The 16,945-nt window shown below is 48.1% G+C and overlaps 1 protein-coding gene across 1 annotated transcript in view; it reads right to left on the bottom strand.

The window, feature by feature from the left end:
• The window catches only part of NCAM1 (neural cell adhesion molecule 1), a 215,190-nt gene that overhangs the window by 19,182 nt on the left and 179,063 nt on the right, over nucleotides 1-16,945 (bottom strand). Inside the window, 3 exon segments of the mRNA XM_019547130.1 lie at nucleotides 3,071-3,251; nucleotides 6,498-6,622; nucleotides 16,287-16,289. Of these exon segments, the coding sequence (XP_019402675.1) occupies nucleotides 3,071-3,251; nucleotides 6,498-6,622; nucleotides 16,287-16,289 (309 nt within the window).

Below are 16,945 nucleotides of genomic sequence, written 5' to 3'. Positions count from 1 at the left end.
GGTGACATGTATGACGACAGACACAGGAAAGGAACCAGGGGGTGGGAAAAGGACGAGGAAGAAAGGAAGACAGAGAAAGAGAAAAAAAATAGATAAAAAAAAAGAAAAGAAAAAAATTAGGTCATAAATATAGAAAACATAAGAATTAAAGGTTTATTTAACTTAGTAAATTAAAAATGGCTCAAGGTTAGAGAAGTGCAGCAGCGCAGTAACACCAACACAAAGGCTGGCTCCAAAGCTCGGCAATGCCAGAAGCAGCGCAGCGGGTTCGAACTCGGGGCTTGGGGATAGCAAGCAAATGGGATTAAAATCAATGACACGATGGAACAGGAGGCTCGAACGTGGAACGCGCGGAATTGATTAGCTGGTATTTGAAAGGACAACGCTGCCTTCTGCTAAGAAAACGTCTCCCAGCCACAGACACTCCACCTACCCTCCTGCCCAAGCCCCCACCCACAGCTCCCGTGCCAAGGGCGTGGGTGATGGCTACCGGTGATTACAGCCCTGCCAAGGCAAGACGGAGTCAGAAATACAACCGTGGTGCTTCTGCAGAGAAATCAGTCTCCACTTATTGGAATCTGTAAACTGCCTCCTAAGCATATTGCTTTCATAATGACCCTTCTCCTCACAATCACCTTGAAGGCGCCGTAAAACCACACCAAGGAGGATAACAAGGGACTCTGTAATGAGTATATGTTTTGCCTCCATGAAAGGGCTTAATCCTACGTCAACTGGAGCCCTGCTGAGTGGGAGACATCAGCTCTGACCTTTGCCGGAGGGCTTATTCTAAAACGGAAATGCAAATCCTGAACTCTCCATAAAAGCTACAAGTGACCCCACGGCAGTGACGCACAGATCCCCAGCTGGCACAAACTGGCAGAGCGGCCTGGGCGTCAGCGGAGCTGTGCCAGTTCACAGGAGCTCGGGATTCGGCCCAGTGTTTTGTCCCTCTGGGGCTCTGCCCAGGGGGCTGCCAATGCAAACACCTTCAAAGGCCTAAAATTCACCGCAGTCCAACCCACGACCAAGTAACAACCTCCTGCCGGTAACCCCAACCGCCCGGCACTCCACTTCCATCTAAAACCGGACGCCTCTGTTCGGGGAGGACAGAGCCTGGGCACTGCGGTCTATGGGACTGACGTGGCAGGAGACTCTTGTCAAGGAGCTCACTTGGACAGCTCCTAGGTAGGCAGGGTTTCTGAGTAATGGTATTTACAATGCAGGCTGATTCAAAACGGGGATTCTCTGTCAAGTGAATCAAGCCAATGCTGTGAGATGGGAGAAGAGGCCTTCTAGTCCCCCCTGCCTATGGCTTTCTGGCACAGTTTCTGTCCTTGCCATCTTTGTGCTCTGCCTGCCACTTCAAGGGGCAGCTGCTCCACGGGGCTTGCTTGAGCTCATCCTTCATCCTCCCACTCCCCTTCACTGCCCAGACGCATTACAACAGAGCCGAGCTGCCTGGCTTCTGGGTACCCCAAACACCTGGAGCAGATCATCCCAGCTGTCCCAGACAGACCCTGGCACTCCTCTGGACCACGGCAAAATGCTAAGAGGCAGTGCCAGGACAGGGAGTTTGTACTGGGGCTCACACAAAAGCTTGGAGGAACTGAAGCACTACTCAGCACTTTGCATCTTCACCTACAGGGAAATACAAGAACCAGCTTTCTGCTGTTCCCAGCCTACTGCCATTGGCTGCCTAAAACTGAAATGACCTTATAAAACATCCAGCCCAATCCTCCAGCACATCAGTCCCGGTTGTCCTTCAAATATATGAGGGTAATAAGTATTAGAGCTGTTGGAAATGCAAAACTGAAGGTGAGTTGTTTAATGTGTTACTGAGTGTCCTTCCACCCGAAACTAGACTTGTTAAGCACGCATTCCCATCTCTCTCAAGCCCCAAGCATCCAGTGTTAACAGGTCACTCATTTATATGCTTAATGCTGCCCGTCGGCTTAATCGAGCGAAATTTCGTCATGCAAACTGCACAAGCTCTTAGCTGTATCCCTCAGGAAAGGGTAGGGCAAGACCAAGGCCTCCAGTCTCAGCTAGAGGGAAAGACTGGGCTGTTTGGGTGCAGAAAGTGCGACTCAGAGGAAGTGCTAAAGGAAACAAACTGAAACACTCCCTGCAGAACAGATCAGCAGCCATGATCTCCACGCAGAGCTGGTCACTCGGGCGATGCAACATGCTGTCCTGCCTGCCAGCTTTCAGCCCTGTGCACTGGGGTTTGGACTTGGAAGTGCAGCCGGCCCCAAGGCTTACCTTGGAAGGGATTTCTGTGGCTGGATCATTAGGTTGGGTTAGAGAGACCTGGACAGGGAATGCTAATGAGCTTTTAACACTCCCTATGGACTACCAAACTGCTAGCGTCCCTGGGCTATTCGGGGCTATTTGGCCTTTGCAATGTTTGTGCTTGTGTCTCATTTTGTAGAGAGAGAAACTCAATAAAGAATGCCCTGGTCTGTCTGAAGCAACAGCTTCCAAAGGGGCTGCTGATGCCGTTTGATTTCTTTTGCCTAACAGGCTATATCCAGTGTAATTATTTTAGCAACCATTTTGCTTTGGGAAGTGCTTTAATTTGATCTCCATTTCATTTAATGAAGGCCATTCACAGAAAGTGCCTAACCTTGCCAGGCAGCTCTTCATGCCTTTATGCCACTGGCGATTGAGTTGGAACAATGACTGAGCAATAAGCAAGCAGAAGGGAAGGGAAATCTGTGGCAAAAGGCAAGTTACAGATAACTGAGTTTTCCCCTTGCTTTGCTGCTTACAGGTTTCCAGCACAGCTTCCTATCCCTTGCTCTTCTCATCTGACTGTCCTGCTAGAGCAGCTATTTCCTACAAATCCGCATGGAGCATTCCTACCAGCAGCTTGCGGTGCTGTACATACCATAACTTGGATTATAGCACTGGTATGTACAAGGCAACACTAAGCTTTGGATGGGTAACCAATTATGATAATGGTTTTAAGCAAGCGACTTGTCAGGGTTTACTCAGGCACATTGAGGGATGCAGCACTGTTGCATTAATTGGAAGCAGAAAACAACGGTAAAGCTTGTGGCTGTCGTACCTGGGATGACAGTCGGTTGAGCGGAGGTCTTGAAAGCATAGTGTGCGGCCTTGGACTTCCCTTGCTGGTTCTCTGCAACCACGTAGACCTCGTACTCTGTGTTCCAGTCAAGGGACTTGAGCATGACGTGGTCGCTGTCAGAGGGGAGCCGGATCTCTGGCTTCCATTCGGAGGAATGCTTCTGGAGCGTGCGAGAGGACAGGTGGGAATGCAGAACACGTTATGGGGTGTCAATGGTGGGAACTAATGAACTAATACACCACAAAGGGCTGGGGAGACTCCTGATCAACTCTGGCTTCTCAGAAAATGTAGGGGACCAAGTGAGGAACCTGCTGCAGATGCAGTTCAGCCTGATCCTAGGGGTAGGCCCCTTGATGGAGAGTCTGTAAAGCTGACCAGCACCTTCCCTACTCATTGCCAGCGTGATGCTACCATGTCCCAAGAAAGCAGATCTCCGCTCACAGCTGGTTAGTGGGGTGACCCTGTGTGTGCACCTCTGCGGCTGGAGATCTCCAGAGGCTCTGGAGAACTTAAACCACTTAGAAGTCAAGAGGCACCTGAGCAGAGATCTGGCCCAGATGATCAGTCTATTGACTGCGCTCCATTTAAACACTAATAGAGCCACTTTCAAGAGTATTTTACCCTAATAACTTCTCTGCCCTTGCAGCGACAAGGCACTGACGGGACCCCTATCTCTCCTGTGTTTTACATTGGTGTCTTTCTTTTCGTAAGGTGTGGTGCGGCTCTGGTGTGAGAGGGGCTCGAGGGGACAAATCTGGGGGCTCACCAGCTGGATGGTTGCCTGGAAAGGCAGGGGACAGGACTCCACAGCCCAGAAGGTCCTTCCCAGTCCTACATTTCTAGAGGGATCAGGATACCTAAACCTGGATATCATGGGGATAGGGCACCCAGATCTTTGGGTGGGCTTGGGAGTCCAGGGTACTTTCTACGTGGTGGAAGAGGGCATTCACGGCCTCTGTTCTTGCACTGGGGAAAAACAGTCTAAAGGCTTGTGGTAACTCCTGCTATTTGTCATTATCCTCAAGCAGCAACTTTTGCCTCGCATCCTGAGTCAGTAATGCCAGGGAACTGCTGCGTCCCCAAGACCAGCTGCTTGATCCCTTCCACCCCTAGAAACGTCTGAGCCACATAAAGGCCAGGACTAATCTGAGTTATAAATCATGCTAGCTCTATAGCAGCTGAAATGCACACTATTGCAGGAACTTTATCCCCAGGGGGTTGTGTTCACACTGTATGTGCTGGGTGTAACAACTACTGCCAAGGAAGATACCACATTTCCCTCGCCACCTGTACACAGTACTCCATCTAGAAGTACTTACAGGCAAGCCAGTTATTTGCAATAACGCTTTAAGCCATTCATGGGAAAAAGGAAACCATTTTGTATAGAGCTTGCTTGGCCTAGCTAGTGTGGTTTATAGCAATTGGGCCATAACCATACTAGCAGATGAGCTGAGGACAAATCTACAGCAGTACAAGGAAAAGTCTTAAGAGCCTGGAGGAAATGTACACAGTTGCGGAGCCATGGCCAGGCAATGAAGCTCAAGAGAAAGCCATGCAGGCTGCTGGTAACACTGGCCTCAAGGGCAATGACCACAATGGTCTTCATTGGTTCTGAAGCTGGGCGAGGTCATTCTGACCACCTGCTCCCGTCTCCCGCCTAACACAGGCCCAAGAATGGCACCGCACCATTGCTCCATCACGCCCACGCCTCTGGCTTGTGCTACAGCACATCATTTAAAAAGATGCTCCGTTGTGTTGTAAAGCTTACAGTAATGGAGAAATTACCACAATGCTAAGATTAGAGCCCTGGCAGTAGAGAAGGCTGACAATCATGTGAGGGATTTAATCAGGGAAAAAAGCCAGCTCTAGAATATCATCTCTGCATGAAGGCAGAGGGGCAAACTGGTGGCTAATAGGCGAGTTGCTCCCTCTTGCTATTTTCAGCCTCAGTGAATCAGGAAGTTGTCTCTGGAGCAGGGTGGCCCATGCAGGAGCAAGCACAACTAAAGCCATCCTGTTCTTAGCATTGTTGCTGTAAAATATTCAAGGCACTTGTCTTCTTCTTCAGGGAGGAGAGGAAAGCCTGTCTCAGGTAGGAACAGCTGTGACGTTGGCTGCATCAGCTGCCACTGACCCCACGCCCATCAGTGAGGCCTCATCACCAGCACCCAAAGTATGTACTCAGTGGTTTGCATGGCACTGACCACTGTGGCATCCGCGCATCCTTGAAATGCACCCACATCTCACTGGCCAGTCGGGTTTGGTGAAGGAGAGGAGCAGGGAGAAGGCACCGGGCGATTCTGGAAGGCGAGGGACTGGGTGGGATCTCATCCTGGGGGAACGTGTGTTAGCGGGAAGAAGAACAGATGCTTCTTAGCAAGTAATTGGAAAAAAAACAAAAAACGAGAACTTACGAAGGATGCTACCTCAGCCAGGCCCCAGGAGGTGCTTGGGCAAGATAGCAAGTGTCTCCATCTCTACCTGGCACTGAAACACCCGTGAAAAATTCTCCTGAATAAGCCCTGCCTGCTGGGAGAGTTTGGGAGGCTGCATCGTTTCGAGCGTGGGGAGGGCCACTCGTTCCCAGCATGCCTGTCAGACAGGCCCCCCAAAGACAAATTGCTTTTCCAGCAGTGGGCAGAGATTTAATTCCCACCAGGGCTGCCAGGATAAGAACAGCCGGAGAACTGCTGCACTTCCTCCTACAGCCCTGGTGCCATTTAACTGCCCCCGGGAGCACTAATGCTGGGACAGTTTGCACTGACAACAGAAAAAGCAGCAGTAGGTTTTGGTGAAGCTTCCTCAGCCGTAAAGACTGCCGGGTCCTTGAGCTGCTTCATCACAGTCCTATTCTTGTGGCCTCGCTCAGCTGTCACGTCTTTTGTGAGCAGTGTTTTTCCTGACGGAGACCTGACAGCACCAACATTGCCTAGCTAGCAGAGGCCAAGGTTAAAGCCGTCTTTGCTTGCTCAGCTGGCAGCAGCGTGAGCGTCTCAGGCCTGGATATTTGCACAAACACTGCCCTTTGTTTCCCCAAGCTGGGTAATGACATGGGGAAAACAGATCTACTGTCCATGTTACCACCGTAGTTATATATGCCATCAGGCCGGTGGAGATGGAGGGAACCGGCCCATCAAGGGGCAAGTGTTGAAGCCAGGACTATTTTTTTATGAAACTGAACAATATTTATCTCCCTGTCCAACCTCCTCCTTATGCTTATCCTATTTGCCTGCTGTGTCCTATGTCATGCCTAGACTAAGCTCTTTGGGGTTCAAAAGACCTGCTTTGAAGACAACCTTGCAGAGCAAGTCTCTAAGACAGGAACAGCTTTCTTCAGTGCTACTTAGATAACCAGCCAAGAGTAATGAAGATAGTCTTGCAACCACAGGGCACAGCTTGTACTTACAGCTTTGTACTTGATCAGGTAGTGTCTGATTGGGGAGCCTCCATCATCCTGCTTGATGAGGTTCACTTTAATGGAGTTTCCATCTTCTCCCATCTGGCCCTCCAGCTTGGGTGCGCTGGGTTCCCCTGCAAGAATGATGTTTCAGACATTTCATTTCCAGCTGTTTAACCCACAAAGCAGTCACCCGGCCTGAACTGCCTCAGGAGAGGTGACCACCCCCCACTCCAGCTCTGGCCCTTGAGGTGCCCCAACTCCTGGGCTGTGCCAGTATTTGCCACGAGGCACAATATCTAACATCTAATATCCTTGCAACCAAGAATTTCCATTTGCACAGGGCTGCTTCTTTCCGTTTCTGCATTTGCTAGTGGTTCCCACTATTGACCAGGCACATGGCAAGAGTCAATTCCTGTCCATCGGGTTTGTACACATCCCACAGGGGACATTTCCCCTTCCCCCACGACGAGTCCTGCTTCTATTAATCCACTTTTCAAACAGAACAAGAATCAAGCTCACATCCAGTTCAAAGCTGAAATTACCAAGCTGTTATCTCCCCACTACAAAGAGAACAGCACACGCTTGCCCTGCACTTCCCACCATGGAAAGCTATTTATACTGGACTGGAATATTTTTTGCCCAATGTAACTAATAGTCATGATGGCGAAGGGATCGGGCAATGGCCTTACAACATTACAAGCATCTCTGCACCAGCCTTACTCTCGTCCTTCCTCTCTTGCAGAAACAGTGCTGTGACAGGGAAGACCTTGCTGCTGTCCTGGCTGACATCTGTTATGTGGCTTTGTGTCAGGTCAGGTGAGCTCAGTGTTACACTGGCAAGGGAAGCTTCCTGCCCAGAAACCTCTGCCACAGAAAACTCCATGGTCTCCCCTGCACTGCACATGGGGATGTTGTGCCAGTCCTTCCTGCGCCCTGCCTCATCTGCTATGGGGCCCTCTCTAGGAACAGGTTTTGTTCAGGCACAAAGGGAAAAAGAAAATGGTTACAAGACAGAGGCTCCAGGGGAAACAGGGAAGTTTTTGTGCACGTGGGCTTGGTCAGGACAAGAGGCAAAATGCATCTCGAGTCAGCCACCCTAAGGAGAAACATTTATGGGCTGCACTGAAAATCAGAGATGATTCAGCCCAGAGAATAACGTGATCTCTGATGCTATGAACTAGCTACATGTTGCAATGTTACGCTAACAAGCAGTCTGTTAACCACCTTACTCCTTTCAGCCTTGTGAACCCAGCGTGGCTTCTTCCCCCTCCTTTCTCCCTCTATCAACCAAGTGGTTAATCCATATTTCCATTGCTGTGCCCAATTCTTAGCAGCTCAATTCAGCCCGTGTGGCCCTGCTGAGCTGGGGAGAGTATGGGGCTGATACCTATCTTGGTTACTGGGGAAGCACAGAGCTGAGCTGGACTTGTTGAGCCCAGCTGGAGTCCGCAAGGCTAGAACCTGAGAGAAAACAAAGCAACCCCATTCATTCACTATAGTTTTACTTGCAAATGCGAGTAATCGACTCTGGGGTCACTTGGGGCCACTAATTTAATGGGGGTTAGAGGCCTTGGAGCTTCTGAACAGCCCAGTGGGCACCCGTCGTGTCTCTAGGTACCTGAGGAATACTTCCCCCTTTGAGACCACCTGTCTGGAGGAAAGGAATTATTAATGAACAGTCTTCTCAATCACCAGTGACCACTCCCTGAGCAAGTATGTGCCCCAGACTGGGATAGATTTCTTGCTCTGTGCCTTTAGCCAGGCAGCCAGTCTTGGACTCTATTCCCAGCAAGAAAACCTGAAGCATTGTACGGATAACTAATTCAAAGCACAAAGTGCCATTTATTATACTGCCGGGGGCTGTGCGAGTGCCCAGCTGACCCAGCAGGACACAAGCCCAGGCTCTTGTTTTGGTCCAAGCTCAGAGCATCAGACTTGCCTACTAAAGTGTCCTTTCCCTCATCTGCATCACTTAAATCAGGTTGCAGCATACGAGTGATTATCAGTCCTTTCTCTGTTGCAGATGCTTGACTAGGGTAAATCGCACACCTTTCACGCCACTTCGGACCCACATGCGGCTGGTTGCTTGCTGGCTTTGCCATGCCTCTCTCACACTCTCCGTGTGGTCTCCCCCCACCTGCCTGCCTGATGATGTGACCGGGTCGCAACGGGAAGGTTAAATCAATAGTTGTCAACCCCCGCACGCCACGCTCCACCTTAGCTGTGCAAAGCGATTTATGTCTGCCTTGCCATTTGCTCTTGTCGACGTGCCTTTGACTGGGACTGCTACGCAGTGTTTCAGCCCCCGATGGCTGCTGACAAAGCAATGGTAGAGCCAGGTCTAAGGAAGTGACGCTTCCTTTGGTGATCAATACCTGTAGACTGACCACATCTCCATTTTCTCCAGGAAAACCTACTGAATCAACATCCCTCCCCCATGAGACATTCACTGGTTACTGCCTGCAGTGAACTCTGCACCCTTTTGGTGCTTCCTACCGAGATTACCTGATGGGGAAAACCAAAAAAAATATTCTATCAGAGAGACATAGGACAACTGCAGCCTATAAAATTAAACGCAGGCTTCAGAATGAGCCTGATCCAAGCCAACAGCAACAAAAGAGTCTTTCTCTTGGCTTCAACAAAGCATGTAATTCACACTTAAAGAGCCAGCTCTAACTCTCTTCTCAACAAAGACTTCATAGCAGGGGCAGTAGCGAGGTTTCGCTAAGACTTCTGCTAGTTTTGCAAACATACTGCGGTACACTTGCTCGTAGTACATTACAACAGATTGTTATAAATAATGGAAAATAGATTACAGTTGTCAAAATAAATGAAGGAAAAACATTTCCTGATGCCATTATCTTGGCTTCTTTATTATTCATAAACTCCTGGGTAATTTGCATTGGGTCTTCCCTTAATTAGTATAAGCAAATGAAGATCACTTGCGTATGCAAGCAATGCTAAGCCTCAGTTTAGACTGCAATGTTTTGGCTTGCTCTACAGGCCTTACAGGATGCTATGGATTTACTGACCAGGGTTTTATGGTTGAGATTATTTTTAGATTCCTCGCATGTGCCTGTGTTGCAGAAGGACAGTCCGATTGACTTCATTATGGATAATTTTAGAAAAACAAGTGCTATAATTATTTGTAAATTAAAGCTTACATTTCAGCTGCAGTCAGCAGGCAGGGCTCCCAGCAAACTCTGAGGATTAATTATACTCTATCCGCTGGTCTCATCACAGAGCCTTCACTCTCTCAGATATTTTATATAATGATTAGAGCAGTGACACACAAAAAAAGCATCTTTGTCAACTATAATTATACAGAGATAGGGCACTTTGGGGTATTAATATTTATTAAACTTGAGCGTTTTTTAGTGCCAGCACCGGGATACTAGAGCCAAGAGAGGCAGGCAGTCCCCATACCCAGCTCTGCCACTCTCTCCACCCAGATGGGCTGCTGCATTCCCAGATTTGTCAGCCTGGGACCCTCTTCCATGCCCATCCATTTGAACCTCAGCAACTCATGCTAGTCTGGCTCAGAGCCCCACAGCTCTGCCAATGCACCTGTCACACCGAGCAGCATTACCTGATGCTGCACAAGAGACTGACAAACGTGCCCAAGGGTAGCAGGATGCATTTTCAAGACAGCCACACAGGCCAGATCCTGCCTTGCTACAGTTCACAGCTGTTCTGCCTGGCCCAACACCTGGAATGGCAAAGTCCAATCTATCATGTTGCTCTGGCACATCCCATCACAAACAGCTGAGGGTTAACAAGCCTGCAGCTCTTGTTCAGATGAACAGCGAACACTGTAGCTTTCACAGTGGCCCCTCACTAAGAAACTGCAGGATTCCCACTGGGAAGAAGGGCTCCCCCCCAGACCCCAAGGTTACCAGTTTGTACTTTTATGCTGGTATTTTCTGCTACCAGCTGCTAGCAGGCCATGCAGGTGGCCTGCCAAGCGTTAAACCCTTTGGAAGCCGATAAAAGGTATCACCCCCCAAAATCCTTGCTTTTTGCATCATGCCAGGAGCATCATGGCTCTGACATCACTCTACCACTGCTGATATCCATAAGGCTTTTCTAAGTCCCAAACCTCAACAGGCTTTTGTAAAGCCACAATGAGAAGACCCAAAACTTGGCCCAAACGGTAACTTTAGACGAGCGACACTCAGTTCGGAGTGGCTCGGGACCCATATGAGCAATCAGTGCTAGCCAAAAGGTCACAACGGCACACAAAGCCAGGGCTGAATTGAGGGAAACAAGCTCCAAATGGAAATGCTGTGGCACCTCCTGAAAAGCCACCTGTGGCTCAGGGACATGGCCCAAGTATTGCTGTGGTAGACTAAACCAGGCTTGTTATGGCCTTGCTTTAAATTAGAAGCCTATTAGCTTCTCTTGCAGGTAAACCCCCACTCTGCAGCTGCTCTGAGAAGGGACATCTCCCCAATACGTTTAAGACTCTCTGGGTTTCTGGTACATCTTTGCATAGAAGTATTTGTTGTTCTTGAAGGTGGGATCCTCCATTATTCTACCCTTTGTTTTCCCTTTTATTCCCTCGGCTCTTCCCAGACCCAGCAACAGCATCTCTGTGATGGCAGGAACGGTCACTCCAAAGCCTTCCCACCCGCCGAGGGTGACAGTTGTGTCGGAGGGACCACCTGCATGGATCAGAAAGCAAGCCTGGAGGATTTAGGTGCCCATGCTTGCAGCTCTTGCAGGATCCCTGGGCCCACCCCATAGTGAACAACATGCAAACGGACTTCTTTCAACTGCTCTCAAGTATATTCTCAGTGCTTCTCCTGCCCTACAGCACAAGGACTGCTTTATACATAGGCCTCTGCATTAATGCCAGCTGTGCTCTGCCGCAGGAAAGGACAAAGGACTTGACGATTAACTGATTACCAAATTGGCCAGCTAGTTTTTCAGTCAGAGAGGTTTTTCATTATCTTTACTGCCCGTTTACTGAGGCTAGATGTTGGCAATTCTCATTTCAGCCTAGGTTTCTCCAGAAATTACAAGTGCTTGGAGGGTGGATGCCATTACAGAGTGCAGATTAAATGGAAACAAATGAGCTCTGACTGACTGGATGACAAATATACGCCCAGCAACTTCTCCTGTGTGTTCCCCAAACTCTAACAGACTGCCCCCACCCCCACCCTACCCTGAACGGGAATATGAGCACGAAGGTTATTGCTGGTCTTCATTACGTTGATTCAAATTGAGAAAACTACAGTGGAAATAACTGCAGCTCAACTATTAACCAATAATTAACCAAGGCAGAAGCAAGAGCTTTACCCAACCCAGCTGTTATTTATAGGGAGGCTAAGTGCTTTTTCACATTAGGAACTAGCTCCCAGAAATGAAGGATGTTGATTGTTACCTACGCTGGACTAAGTCACTTCTCAGCTATTCAAAGCAGCTCCGATCCATGATTCCAGCACCATGCTGCTGAGTCTTTGACATACTTGGTTAAGGGCTCAACTGAGAACTGGAAAACACCAAATCAGCACTGCTCCTTATTCCTTTGCACCATAACCCCATAGTGGAGAGACAATTATTAACAAATAAAGTTATTAAGACCAAGAGGGACCACTGTCATCATGCCTGACCTCCTGCATTTCATGGGTGAGGGATTTTCACCCAGCGATTCCTGCACCAAGCCCAATAATGGGGTAGAACAGATGCAAGTCTTCTAGAAAGCTGCTCCATCTTATTTGCGGTTTTCAAGCGATGGCGAAGTCACTAGATCCCTTAAGAAGCTGTTCCAAAGACTGATCACCCCGTCTACTGAAAATAATTTCCAATTAAAACTGCCTGGTTTCCGTTTCTGCCACAGGATCCTGTTTTATCCCTTCTTGACAAAGTAGTCTCCTACTATTGGAAACATCACCATACGGCCAGTGACTATCTACAGCATGTTTGGAACCAAAAATCAGAACAGTACAAACGCAAGTGAACAACATTTCCATTAAGCATGTGTTTATCTTAAACAGACAGGAGTAATCCATACACAGGGGCTGTAAAACAAAACCGGGTTAGTGTGACGTTTCAGTCGAAGGAGGAAGGAGTTTAGCGTAAAGAAGTTTAGTCCAGCAGAACCAGCATTCCTATCGTAAGTGAAAGTGTCAGTAGCTGAAGAGAAAAGTCATTATAAGGAGGTTAGAGAGCACTCATGCTCAGAGCATGCATCTCGCCTACGGGAAGAAAGGGCTGGAAAGCAAGGGTGCGTTAGTAGGGAGTCGCATGCTAGTGGACTTTCCATTTACACCGTGGCCGCTGGGGCTACTTCTGGCAAAAGCTCAGGTCACCTGTGCAATTTGGGACCCTTATTAGAAACTTCTTGATAATGACTCAATTGGGCCCAAGGAAGGATGTCTGCTGAACTTTCTCCGCATTCCTGATTTACAACTGCACTCTACTTGGAAGTTGCTCTGGTGCACAAGAAGAACTATAGCATCTCTGGCTCTGCTTTCATCTTTTCATGGGATGGTGTAGGGGTAGCGGGTGGTGGCCCCGGACAGGAGGAGGTTCTATGATGGCTTTGAACGGGAAAGATTTGAAGCCTGAGACGCTGACTGTGAGGCTCCAATGACACCCAAGGGCAAAAAAGGGACACTAGTTTTCCTTTCAGCCCAAAGATGAGAATCCCAGACACACAGTGGAGACTGAAAGTGGTAGGGGAGGACTGTTCTCTCCTGAGTTGAGCATGAGGAGAGCTTGAACAGCCTCAGGAAAGATCACCGTCTTGCAGGCCGTGATTCTGAAGGCTCATCCCCCGCTTCTAGCCTGCCGTTGTATGACAGGACAGGGTACAAAAGAACCAGGATTCAAAACTCAGCAACACCTCGCAGAAAACCAGAGAATCTCCTTGTTCCACAGCAGGTTTGTCTCTGCTCCCACATTTCTCTGTAAGGTTGTGTGTCTCTCATCTCTTGCCTTCAGGACCAGAATTGCTTACACAAGAAAACTTGCTCTTGAACATATTCACCTGCCCCTGGTCCTCCTTGGAGGTTGACTGCATCCACAGTAGCACTGCTGGATACTGCAGAGAGCCACAGTATTGTACAGAGGCCTGCTGGTGCGTTCTCACACCTCCCTCTGAATTATCTGGTGTAGGCTCCTGTCACAGGCAGGACCCTGAGCTTGACGGACCCAAAAGTCTGATCCAGTTGGCTGAATCTTCACTTCCAAGTTTGCTGTTTTGCATGGCTGTTGGACTATTGAACATCTATTACGTTGTATCTGCCCATTTTCAATGCATATGGGATTATTTTGCACGGTGCATCACAGGAAATTCCTATGGACCTACTGCAGTATTTCATTCAGGATCCATGCTGGAAACTTTTGGAAGATAAACCAATGCTTTGCTCTGCTGGAAATGCCAGAACAGCATCTGCATTGAAAGCAGATGCTGAAAACAGGCATAACCCAGGTGGAGGGGCATTGCTGAAGTCAGGCCAGCGTAACGACACTCCCATACGTGATGCTGCATGAAGAGCAATTTTGCCTGACCTAAACATCTGTGCCTGACGCAAGTTGGTGGAGCTTTCTGAATTACCATGAAGCACGTGGGATTACAATTGCTTAACTTTGGAAGAGCAGCTGCAAATATCATTCCTTGTTCTGTTTCCTGATAGATCATTAGCATCAGAAAAATCCTGCTGCCGTCAATCCCACACACGTAGGCATGCATTTTTCCTCATATCCATTTTATAAGGTTGCTTTTCAAAAAAAAAAAAAAAAATCAAGTGCTTCTTTCATCTAATCTTAGATGCATGTGGCCTGGGATTTTCAGGAGAATGTAACAATGCTATAATTCCTTAAAGTGGCCTGATTTCAAAATGCGTTGTGTCCATCTTTTAAAAAAACACAGGCTCCATTAGGTACCAGAAAACCGAGGCATTCAAATTGCTCGTTAATGTTCTTGCCAAGCTGGCACCAATGCAAGATCCAGGCACAGAGTGCGGACAGTTAAAACCTGCTATCCCCTCTCCCTTCCATTTTAGCAACGTGTGATTCAGGGAACTGCTTACTTCCCATCCCTCGGCCACTGTGTAAATGGGACTAAACTGTGACCAGTGCCACCACAATTTGAAACCGGCGTCAACCACATCTACGCGTCCCAGTCATCGCGTGTGGGAAATGCACGAAGTGAGAGAGAAGAGGAAGGAAGACTTCATAATGCACACAAGAGAAGCAAACAGCACAAAACCAAAAGGACATGCGAAACAAGACAGCCAAGTCTTCACTCCTCGTGGATGTCGCCCAATCTGTTTTCAGAGAGGGAGAAGGGCCTAGAGAAGGGACGGCTTCCATGCATGCGGAAACATGGGAAGGTTACTGGGTTAGTTTTGTTTCCTGGCAAACCCGAGCCCAAATGCTTTCCTCCTGGCTGTGGTCCAGAATAGCAAGAGGATGCACTGCTAATGGATTAAAAAGTCATTTGCTTCATGTGTTTCCAAATGGTTTTTGGGTCCTACCCGGGGAAGCAGAAAGGCAGGGGTTTTCCCCCCCCCTCGATAAGGTGTGCATCGAGCGTTATGTGAGGTTGCAACAATCACAGCATTAATAATTCTTTTCTTACTGCCTCAAGCTTTAATTAGAGTTGCTTTATCACCTTAGCTGCAAGGGTCAATCATTTGCTTCCTGGTTTCGTGGAGACCACCAGTTATTATGAACATCACAATAACTTCTGAGCTAAGTTAATCCTTTTTCCTGACTGTGACAAATTTGTGGGAGAGATTTTGGTAAGCAATGCTCTGCATCCAGGGTGCTCAACCCCTGGCCTAAGGAGCCATGTTATCTGACCTGCTAGGCTCTCCATGGGTCCACAAATTTAGTGATGGGGGAGATGTGGAAGCATTAATTACCGCTCCCCTGCTGCCAAATTTCTGGACCTAGGGAGACAACACGGCCCTGTGTGCTAGATCGAGCATGTGGGGCCCAATCTGGGCAGGTGGGGCCAGGCTGAGGCAGCCTGAGGACCAAGCCTGAGTGCCAGCTCCACGACGGATCCAGTCTGTGGGGCCGAAAGGTTGAGCACTGCTGCTCTAAATGCCTTCTGATATGGAAAAATACATTAAAACAGGGGCAGCAATGGTCCTAGGAGCATAGACCCACACACATAGCATTACAACCCCCAAATTCCCACTCTGACTCCATTTAAGCTTTTCTCATCACAAGAGCTTTCTGTCTTATTTCAGAATGGGATGTGTTTGTAAAGGACTTGCTTTTCTGAGGATATGCTCTATTCATTACGTTACTAAAAATGTAGAGCCTCCTGGAGGAAGAGAGGAGGAAACCACTGCAACAGCTGGACTAGAAAAGGAAGGTAAGCAAAATGTTGCTGAAATAATGGGAGGCACAAGGAGTTTTATGGCCCGGAACCAGTCCGTAAGTTCAGAAGAGTGAGCGAGGAGATCGAGAGGATGAAATCTCAGCCCCACTGAAGTCAACGGGAGGTTTGTCACCAACTTCAAGGCCCAGGATGTCTCCTATATCAGGTCTAAAGGGTTGTGCTGTGCCCAGGGAGCTGACTCTGTGGCACCCTCACACTGCATGAAGCAAATGATTAAGCCATGGTTTCTTTGCTGAGCATAAAGCTATTTTTCGAGCTCAGTGCAGGTGGTTGGATTTTAGCTTGTCACATGCAGACAGAGGTGGTGAGCAATATCTCTGGGAAGTCTGTAGAAGAAATTTTGAACGATGGAATTTCGAGGGCCCTAGTTGCTGGGGTTGTTTTGTTCCCCCCAGTTCTAGTCAACCAATCAGAACAAAGTTTGTTTTTACCTTCTGTTCACCAGCGTGGACGACATCATCAGCACCATGCAAGCCACATGACAAAGTCACATGATACGCACGCACATGATTGGTTGAAAGGAAAGTGGAGGAGGTCACATGGAAAATACAAAAAAATTAAAAAACTGATGTAAACAATGGGCAAGGGAAAAAAATCGACAACAGAATTACAGACTAAATAAAATATATATATATATATATATATATAAAAAAAAAATTAAATTAGCCAGCATATATAAGAAACACTGGGGAGACAGTAAATTTGCCTGGAAATATAAGAATATTAAACCATAGAAAGCATTGGCGTTATGACACCATTAAGCGTTAGGCACAGCTGCATTGCTGCTTATTAATACCAAGTCAAGGAATGAATAAACATTATCAAAATGAGACCGTTGTCTCAGAGCTTGGATAGCCGGAGGGATCCACAAGACTGTTGAAAAGAAAAAGGGAAGACATGTTATTCAGAGACAATGCAGGTATCCGAGGAGACACAGGGCACAACCGTTGCCCCCCAGTTCAACGAGGCTGGAGGGGTATCGACGGATTTTCCTTTCCTCCTAAATGAGAACAGCAGGGAGAGAGTCCACATTTCCATTTCTATTTCTGAAGTCAAAGCTGACCATCATCAATAAGCAACAGGGACACAC

Source organism: Crocodylus porosus, unplaced genomic scaffold (genome assembly GCF_001723895.1).
Source record: "Crocodylus porosus isolate Cpor-Errol unplaced genomic scaffold, CroPor_comp1, whole genome shotgun sequence".
NCBI lineage: Eukaryota > Metazoa > Chordata > Crocodylia > Crocodylidae > Crocodylus > Crocodylus porosus.
Note: the sequence above shows the minus strand (reverse complement) of the source record. Positions and strands in the feature narration are given on the sequence as shown.